Genomic DNA, 9,462 nt, shown 5'->3' on the forward strand with positions numbered 1-9,462 from the left:
AAAAAAAAAAAAAAAAAAACCCTTTTCTGCTTATACAATTGCCAGGATTTTGGGTTGGTTTGTGTCTGGGTGGTGGTTGTGGTTGTTAGTGGTGACACCAAGCTCAGGTTTGGCACCGCACACTGCTGGCTAAATGAGGAAAAAATATTTGATAACCTACCAATAACCTGTAAAATGTGTATCTCCTTTGACCCATTAATTCCATTTCTCAGGAGTTTGCCCTTTAAGAAGTCAGATACAGATTTATATATAAGGGGTCACTTTAATATCATTTGTGTTGGGTTTTTTATTTGTTTTCTAAGATGGAGTCTCACTCTGTTGCCCAGACTAGAGTGCAGTAGTGCAGTCTCAGCTCACTGCAACCTGTGCCTCCTGGGTTCAAACGATTTTCCTGCCTCAGGCTCCCGAGTAGCTGGGATTATAGGCACATATTCCACGCCCAGCTAATTTTTGTTTTGTTTTGTGTTTTATTTTGTTTTTTGTTTTGTTTGAGACGGAGTCTTGCTCTGTCACCCAGATTGGAGTGCAGTGGCACGATCTCAGCTCACAACAACCTCTGCCTCCCAGGTTCAAGCAATTCTCCTGCCTCAGCTTCCCAAGTAGCTGGGATTATGGGTGCCCGCCACCACGCCCAACTAATTTTGTTTTTTTTTTGAGAGAGTCTCACTCTGTGGCCCAGGCTGGAGTGCAGTGACGTGATCTCGGCTCAGTGCAAGCTCCGCCTCCCGGGTTCACGCCATTCTCCTGTCTCAGCCTCCCAAGTAGCTTTGACTACAAGCACCCGCCACCACGCCCGGCTAGCTTTTTATATTTTTAGTAGAGATGGGGTTTCACTGTGTTAGTCAGAATAGTCTGGATCTCTTGACCTCGTGATTCGCCCTCCTCGGCCTCCCAAAGTGCTGGGATTACAGGCGTGAGCCACCATACCAGCCTAATTTTTGTATTTTTAGTAGACATGGAGTTTCACCGTGTTGGCCAGGCTGGTCTTGAACCCCTGACCTCATGATCTGCCCACCTCAGCCTCCCAAAGTGCTGGGATTATAGGCATGAGCCATTGTGTCCAGCCTAATTTTTATATTTTTAATAGAGACGGGGTTTCACCATGTTGGCCAGGCTGGTCTGGAACTCCCGACCTCAACTTCTCCGCCTGCCTCGACCTCACAAAGTGCTGAGATTGCAGGCGTAAGCCACCGTGCCCGGGCTTATTTCATAAATATTTATTATGAACCTACTAGTATGTCGGCACTACAGATAGTATTAGACACCATCCCTGTCCCTCCCAGAGCTGACAGCGTAGTTGGGAAGATGGAAATTAAGTAAGTAATGACACCCACAAAAAGTAACTGCCATTCTGGTTCAGGAGAAGCCTGGGTGTCCCTGAGTAACAGACTCTGGCGCCAAGACTGTTTGTGGAGAGAGCTCTGCTCATCCCTGCGATGATGGGTTTTGTGAGTGGTCTGTTTTCCCCTATAGGACCCTTTGTTTCTCAGGTGATCCTGAGCCAGGTACGAGATCAGTAGTCTCCCCCACTGCTGTCACCCACATGGCATTGCTGTGAAGCGGAAGGTGGCCCGAGAGTTGCTAATATCTCTGTGATTTCAGCCGCCAAGCTGAGCCACCAAAGAAGGAGGCCGCCACTGCGGGGCCGCAGGTGAAGCGAGCAGATGAGTGGAAGGACCCTTGGCGCCGATCCAAGTCTCCCAAGAAGAAACTCGGGGTGTCGGTCTCCCCGAGCCGGGCTCGAAGGCGTCGGAAAACATCAGCCTCGTCGGCCTCTGCCTCTAACTCCTCCAGGTAAGGAGGGCTTCTGGGACGGCTGGGGTGTCAGCACCTCGGAGCCGTCAGCTGAACACTGTGTACCTCACTGGGTCAGGTGGGGAACACCACAGCCCCACTGTTTGCTGTGGGGTCATTGCCTGAAGGCCAGTCAGTGGAACTAACCCGGCATTTATACATTCAGCAAAGAGCATCAATGCCAAGTAGGACTGATGCAGTGACCCCAAATGGGGCACAGACACCGGCGACTGAGCCCGACTGCTCCCAGGGAGTCCTGGGCTACACTGGAGGGAGGGGCATCTGGATGCGGGAGGATGCACAGACCTGGGGCCCAGTGAGTCCATCTGTTCCTCCAGACTGGACCTGAAGCTGTGCCCCTCCACGTACAGTCCTGGTCTCAGCACACAGGAGCCTGGCTCCCGAGGGAGGGATGATGGAAAGCAGGGGACTAGGGTGGACCCCATGGTGTTCGGCAGGAACAGGAGGTGTGGGTGGGAGGCCAGGCTTCACAGTGGGTGCAGAGGGACAGATAGACACACACACAGACGCACGTGAGCTGGGTCAGCGCACACATCCTGGCTCTGTCCACTCAGGCAGCGACACCCAGTAACAGCAGGCACACCCCATGCCCAGGTCTTGATTTCTAAATGCTGTTCTCCACTGAGGAGGGGTGGGAGTGTCTGAGGGAGGCTGTATGCATCTGTGCGCATGTGGGTAGCTGTGTGTCTGCGCGTGTGTGGCTGTGCGTCTGTGCACGTGTGTGGCTGTGCGTCTGTGTGCGCGTGTGCAGCTGTATGCATGTGTGTAGCTGTGCATCTGCGCCTGCGTAGCTGTGTGTGTGCACGCATGTACACCTTGCACATGTATAGCTGTGCGTCTGTGCGTGTGTGTAGCTGTGATTCTGTGGGTGTGTAGCTGTGCATGTATACGTCTGTGCATCTGTGCGCATATGTAGCTGTGTATCTGTGGGTGTGTAGCTGCGCATGTGTACATCTGTGCACATGTGTGCGTCTGTGCACGTGTGCGTAGCTGTGCGTTCAGGTCTGTGCCAAAGAGCAGCAGGTCAGCAGAGGGCGTGCGGGGCAGGGAGGGCCCTTCTCACTTCTCACCACTCTCCCTCCCGCCCACCCCAGGTCATCTTCACGGTCATCGTCCTACTCCGGCTCCGGCTCCTCCCGGTCACGATCCCGGTCTTCATCCTACAGCTCCTACTCCAGCCGCTCTTCCAGACACAGCTCGTTCTCAGGAAGCCGGTCCAGGTACGTCCCCGGGACCCATGCAGGGCCCTCGGCTGGTGCAGGGAGCATGGGCACCTGCAGATGTGGCTTTAGTTGTGGCACCAATAGTCCCTTGGGGTATTGAAAGTCCCTGCTGGCAGCTGAACTAGGATGGCCAGGGGCTCATGTCCTGTGTCCCCCACCAAACACCAGCCTTGTGGGCCCTCGTCCTTGTGTAGATGTGTGCTGTCACTGAGGGCCACAGCCTGAGATCCTCGAGTTGAGGCATTCCAGTCCTCCAGGGACAGTCCTCCAGGAAGGGGCCAGACTCAGCCCTGTCCTGCGGGTGTTTCTGTGGGAGCTGCTCTGCTGCCCCACTGCCAAGGGACCTGTGCCCTCCCGTCCTGCACACACGTGAACGTGGCACCTGCCTCCTGGAGGGCCCGCCAGGGGCTGCTGACACCTTCCACACTCCACGGTCTACTCTGGGCCTGTGTGTTTAGCAGATGCCAGAACAGTCCAGAACTGAAGTTAAACCTGAGGCACATAAATGGAAATTCATGGCCTTCTCCATGGGTCTGGGTGGGTCGGTCCTCAGTGGGCTTGGGCTGGTGAAGAAACACCCCCAGGCCTCTTCTCACACCTTTGTTCACTCCCCCAGGTCCCGGTCCTTCTCTTCGTCCCCGTCCCCATCCCCAACACCTTCCCCACATAGACCTTCCATCAGAACCAAGGGAGAGCCGGCCCCGCCGCCCGGGAAAGCAGGGTGAGTGCCCAGCCTGTGGACAAGTCCTGGCCAGCCAGGCCTCCAGAGGCTGCAGCCTCCTCCCTCCGTCTCTATCTCTCATTTGTGTTTGGGACCAAAGAGGTGAGGATGCCTCGGGGGGCTGTTCCCAGAGGGTGACTGGGCTGAGGGGGCACTGGGCACAGCCCCTGTTCTCCCGGGCCGCCCTTACACTGCAGCACTCCCCCGGGAGCCCTGGGGACGAAGCACAGCCCTGGGGACTTGGCAGCAGCCGGGTGTTCTCAGGGCTCTTCGTGTTAGCCTGCTCTCCCCACTGTCTGGCGGTGCCTGTAGCTCTTGCCTGTTAGAGGGGAGCCCTGAAGGGCTGCTGAGGGCTTCGAAGCCATTCCCAAGCACTCTGACGCTGACGGGTGGGAACGGTGTCCAGGCATGAGCGTGCTCACTTAGCGTCACAAGCATGCGGTGTCGTTCCCCGAGGTGTGGGTACATTTAAAGAGGACGTAGGCCAGCGGGGCCTCATCCACCAGCCCTGCCCTGCTCGAGCCTCCCTGTCTCACAGAGAGAAGTCAGTGAAGAAGCCGGCCCTGCCTCCAGCCCCACCACAGGCCACCAAAACCACGACTCCTGTCCCCGAGCCCACCAAGCCAGGAGACCCTCGGGAAGCCAGGAGGAAGGAGCGGCCAGCCAGGACCCCCCCCAGGAGGTGAGCATTTCGGTGTCCATGGGCCTTTGGGCTTTCCATGTTCTTGGTGCCACTGTGATGCTGGCACTGCTGGAAATCCAGAGTGCCAGGGTCCAGAGCCAGGTGGTGGGAGGCACCCCCCAGCCAAGCAGCAGCACCCAGTGAGCCCTTACCCGGGAACCTGTCCTGTCCCCTCCCTGAGTGTGTGTTTCTGGAGCGTGAAGGAGAAAGGACAGCTTGGCAGGGAGCAGAGGCCTTCCCCTCACCGCCCCTGTCTACACTGGGAGGTGCTGCCCTGAGAGACTGCACTTTTTATCCTGACAAAACACTGTGCCTAAAGGAAGACAGGCCCAGGCCCTGTTCCAAGGCGGTGGCAAGGCCAGTCTGGAGCCTCGCCTCACAGGGCTGCTGGGCTGCTGGGCTGCTGGTGGGGAGAGGAGGCCATGAGGGGCTGCGGAGGCCACGCCCCCTGAGCCCAGCTGTTGCTTGTATTACAGGCGGACACTCAGCGGCAGCGGCAGCGGCAGTGGCAGCAGCTATAGTGGTTCCAGCTCCCGATCCAGGTCGTCCCCATCACCCTTTGCCTCTGTTTCTCCCTCCCCTTTGGGGCCAGGAAGTCCCCCGAAAAAGCCAGCTTGTGGGTTGGGCTGTCTCCCACAGGCAGGCTTGGGGCCCTTCTGGGTCTGAGTCACCTTGGGGCTGTGGAAGGCTGTGGTCGAAATTTTGACACGGGAGAAAATGGGCCAGGATTCATGTGATAGGGAGACCCCCCCTTCCCCCACAAAAACAGCTTCACAAACTCGAGGGCACTCAGGTCAGGAGGAGGTGCCTCTGCCCTGCTGACTTGATGCCTCAGCACCTAGGAGAGCACCTGCACCTGGGGAGGAGCCACAGAGGCCGGGCCTGCACGGCCTGTCACAGCTATCAAGGGAACCAGCCGGAGGGGTGGGGAAGCCGATAAAAAACATCTCAGAAGAGAATACACGGAAAAGCTTTGTGGGCCGGGCGCGGGGGCTCACACCTGTGATCCCAGCACTGTGGGAGGCCAAGGCAGGAGGATTGCTTGAGCCCAGGACTTGAGACCAGCCTGAGCAACACAGACCCCATCTCCACAGAAAAAAAATATATATATATATGTATTTTTGAGACAGTTTCATTCTTGTTGCCCAGGTTGGAGTGCAATCCCGCAGTCTCGCAACCTCCGCCTCCTGGGTAGCTGGGACTACAGGCGCATGCTGTCACACCCAGCTAATTTTTTGTATTTTAGTAGAGACAGGGTTTCACCGTGTTGCCCAGGTTGGTCTCAAAACTCCTGAGCTCAGGCAATCCACCCACCTCAGCCTCCCAAAGTGCTGGGATTACAGGCGTGAGCCACCACGCCCAGCCTAATTTTGTATTTTTAGTAGAGACTGGGTTTCACCATGTTGGTCAGGCTGATCTTGAACTCCTGACCCCAGGTGATCCATCCACCTCGGCCTCCCAAAGTACTGGGATTACAGGTGTGAGCCACTGCACCCAGCCTAATTTTGTATTTTTAGTAGAGACTAGGTTTCACCATGTTGGTCAGACTGATCTTGAACTGACCTCCACCAGTTCAAGGCCTCCCAAAGTGCTGGGATTACAGGTATGAGCCACCACGTCCAGCCCAGAAATTTTTTTTAATGAGCTGGGTATAGTGGTGTGTGCCTGTGGTCCCAGCTACTTGGGAGGTCAAGGTTGAGTGAGCTGTGATCACGCCACTGCATTCCAGCCTGGACAACAGAGATCCTGTCTCAAAAAAAAAGATTTCTGCTGTTTAGTTGTTTTGAAAGAAAGTATTAAATCAGTCCTTAGATTCCTCACATAGAACTCTTTCATTTCCAGGCAGCAGGTGGTTTATATGTTTGTCAAACTTTTTTTTTTTTTTTTTTTTTTTTTTTTTTGAGACAGTGTCTCGCTTCGTCGCCCAGGCTGGAGTGCAGTGGCCGGATCTCAGCTCACTGCAAGCTCCGCCTCCCGGGTTCACGCCATTCTCCTGCCTCAGCCTCCCGAGTAGCTGGGACTACAGACGCCCGCCACCACGCCCGGCTAATTTTTTGTATTTTTTTTAGTAGAGACGGGGTTTCACCGTGTTAGCCAAGATGGTCTCGATCTCCTGACCTTGTGATCCGCCCGTCTGGGCCTCCCAAAGTGCTGGGATTACAGGCTTGAGCCACCGCGCCCGGCCATCAAACTTTTTTTTCTGTTGTTTGTTTTGTTTCTGGAGAGACATGGTCTTGCTGTGTTGCCCAGGCTGGTCTCAAAACCCCTGGGCTCAGGTGATCCTCCCACCGTGGTCTCCCAAACTCCTGGGATTATAGGCGTGAGCCACCGCACCTGGCCTAAAATGTTTCTTGATAGGTCTGAGATGTTTTAAAAGACCTGACTTTTGAAAAAAAAAAATGGTTCTCTTACCTTCCCCCATTCCCTGCTGCGGTACCCAACGTGCCTGGGGGATGTGATTGGTGTTTTCCCGAGTAGCACATGGGCAGGGCGGACTCAGATGCCAGTCCTGTGCTCTGTGTCCGTGTTGAGTGCAAGCCAGTGGAGCTGCAGACCTGCTGTTTCCAGTCTGTCTGCTGCGTGTTCCTCAGGCATTCCCTGAGACTGTGCGGAACAGCTCGTTGTGTTTTAATTTCTCTGTGGGCTGAGGCTGTCACCCTTTTGTTGCGGGTGTCTAAGCCAGGGACTCTGCTTAAATTCCATCCTTGCCACTCTTGGCTCAGCTCAGTCCTGTTTCCCTTCCCAACAAGCAACCTGACATTCGTTTCGTTTGTCTTTGTTTTGAGACGGAGTTTCGCTCTTGTTGCTCAGGCTAGAGCACAGTCTTGGCTCACTGCAACCTCCACCTCCCGGGTTCAAGCAATTATTTTGCCTCAGTCTCTCCAGCAGCTGGGATTACTGGTGCCCGCGACCATGCCCGGCTAATTTCTGCATTTTTAGTAGAGACGGGGTTTCACCATGTTGGCCAGGCTGGTCCCGAACTCCTGACCTCAGGTGATCTGCCCATCTCAGTCTCCCAGAGTGCTGGGATGACAGGTGCGAGCCACCGCGCCCAGCCGCAACCTGACATTCATTAGTGAAATGGGGCCCTGGCCCAGCCATAGAGACGTCCCTTACTGTGTAACCCTGGAACTGCCCAGTGTCCCCCCAAAATCACACATTCCATGGGTACACGATCCATAAATGGACACTGGGTAAACGTGGACCATGGAACACCCCCCGCCGGCCCCTCCCTCCAGTCTGTGGTTGGACTGTGGTGAGATGTTCTCATGTGTCCAGGTCCCTGAGCGTGAGCAGTGTCTCCTCAGTGTCCAGTGCTACGTCGAGCAGCAGCTCTGCACACAGCGTGGACTCGGAGGACATGTACGCAGACCTGGCTAGCCCCGTGTCCTCAGCCAGCTCTCGGTCCCCAGCCCCAGCCCAGACCAGGAAGGAGAAAGGTATTCGGGAGCCCTGGTACCTTTAAGGAGTAGCTCCAGGGGGAGGAGGGTGGCATCAGCACAGACTTTGCCTGGCTGTCGGTGTGGCCCCGGGAAAATCACCAGTACCCCCATGACTGCAGATTTATCGTTGGTAGGAAAATCTAAGAAAGAAGACGGTGTTAAAGAGGAAAAGCGGAAAAGGGATTCGTCCACGCAACCACCTAAATCTGCAAAACCTCCAGCAGGGGGGAAGTCCTCCCAGCAGCCCTCGACCCCCCAGCAGGCACCCCCCGGGCAGCCCCAGCAGGGCACGTTTGTGGCCCACAAGGAGATCAAGTTGACACTGTTGAATAAGGTGAGGGCAAGGGCCCTGCTGGTGGCTCCCGCAGCGTCTGGGCCTGGGTCCATTTGCTTCCTGAGACAGCTTCCTCCTGGGGGACAGAACCTGAGTGAGGGCCAGTGGGGCCTTGCAGGTGTCAGCAGAGCCTGGGTGACAGAGCGAGACTCCATCTTCCCGGCCTGGGCCGGCAAGTGTGAGCATCTGGGGAGGTTCGGGTGCTGCCGGCCTCGCTCTGGACAGAGAGGGTGTTCTCTCTGTGCCTGTGGCCGCCATTCCCTACCAGCCAGTCTCAACACAATACAGGAAGCAAGCCTCGGTCCCTGTCCTCTGCCCTCAGCAGGACACATCGCTGTCCTCTGCTGGAAGGTTAAGAGGCCTGGTTTCAGGGGTCCCAAGTCCTAGAGTGGCCCCCATGGGGAGCAGGAAGGCCTTCAGGGTGCTTCCCATGGAACAGGAAGGGCCCCAAGTGCACAGTGGGGGTGCCCTTGGTCCGGGTCATGGAGGCCTCACTTGGGGCTACAGGGTCTCATGGGCATGTGGTGGGACCTTTGGGAGCAGAGCAGTTTGCTGGCAAGGAACCCATGTTGTCTGGGGTGAGGACACAGCTGCTGTCTCCTGGCCCTGCCATCCTCACCAGCCTCTCGGTTGTCCCAGGCGGCTGATAAAGGAAGCAGGAAGCGCTATGAACCATCAGACAAGGACAGGCAGAGCCCTCCTCCAGCCAAGCGGGCCAACACATCCCCAGACCGAGGTGAGCCTCCCAGCCCCTAGGGGGCAGGGCAGGGGGCGGGAGCCTGGGGATGCGGAGCAGCTGGACTCAGACCCCATCGCTCTTAACAAGCAGGAGGGCCCAGAAAACATCTGACTTGCAGATTATGCCTGTCAGTATTATGATATTGAAAACTAAAACTAAGAAAAATGTTTAAATGTTTGTTTAAAAGTAACAGGACCAGGCGTGGTGGCTCACGCCTGTAATCCCAGCACTTTGGGAGGCTGAGGCGGGCAGATCACTTGAGGTCAGGAGTTCGAGACCAGCCTGGCCAACCTGGTAAAACCCTGTCTCTACTAAAAATACAAAAATTAGGCCGGGCGCAGTGGCTTACGCCTGTAATCCCAGCACTTTGGGAGGCCGGGGCGGGCGGATCACAAGGTCAGGAGATTGAGACCGTCCTGGCTAACATGGTGAAACTCCGTCTCTACTAAAAAATACAAAAAACTAGCCAGGCGAGGTGGCAGGTGCCTGTAGTCCCAGCTACTCG

At 56.0% G+C, this 9,462-nt stretch overlaps 1 protein-coding gene across 1 annotated transcript in view; it reads left to right on the forward strand.

Annotated features, from left to right (window-relative positions):
- Positions 1-9,462, forward strand: part of ZC3H18 (zinc finger CCCH-type containing 18) — a 60,298-nt gene that overhangs the window by 47,386 nt on the left and 3,450 nt on the right. The window contains exons 8-15 of the mRNA XM_011972445.1: positions 1,603-1,794; positions 2,910-3,035; positions 3,655-3,759; positions 4,298-4,441; positions 4,918-4,983; positions 7,721-7,881; positions 8,019-8,218; positions 8,858-8,954. Coding sequence (XP_011827835.1) covers positions 1,603-1,794; positions 2,910-3,035; positions 3,655-3,759; positions 4,298-4,441; positions 4,918-4,983; positions 7,721-7,881; positions 8,019-8,218; positions 8,858-8,954 — 1,091 coding nt within the window. The remainder of the gene's footprint in view (positions 1-1,602; positions 1,795-2,909; positions 3,036-3,654; positions 3,760-4,297; positions 4,442-4,917; positions 4,984-7,720; positions 7,882-8,018; positions 8,219-8,857; positions 8,955-9,462) is intronic.

Source organism: Mandrillus leucophaeus, unplaced genomic scaffold, assembly GCF_000951045.1.
Source record: "Mandrillus leucophaeus isolate KB7577 unplaced genomic scaffold, Mleu.le_1.0 Scaffold10, whole genome shotgun sequence".
NCBI lineage: Eukaryota > Metazoa > Chordata > Mammalia > Primates > Cercopithecidae > Mandrillus > Mandrillus leucophaeus.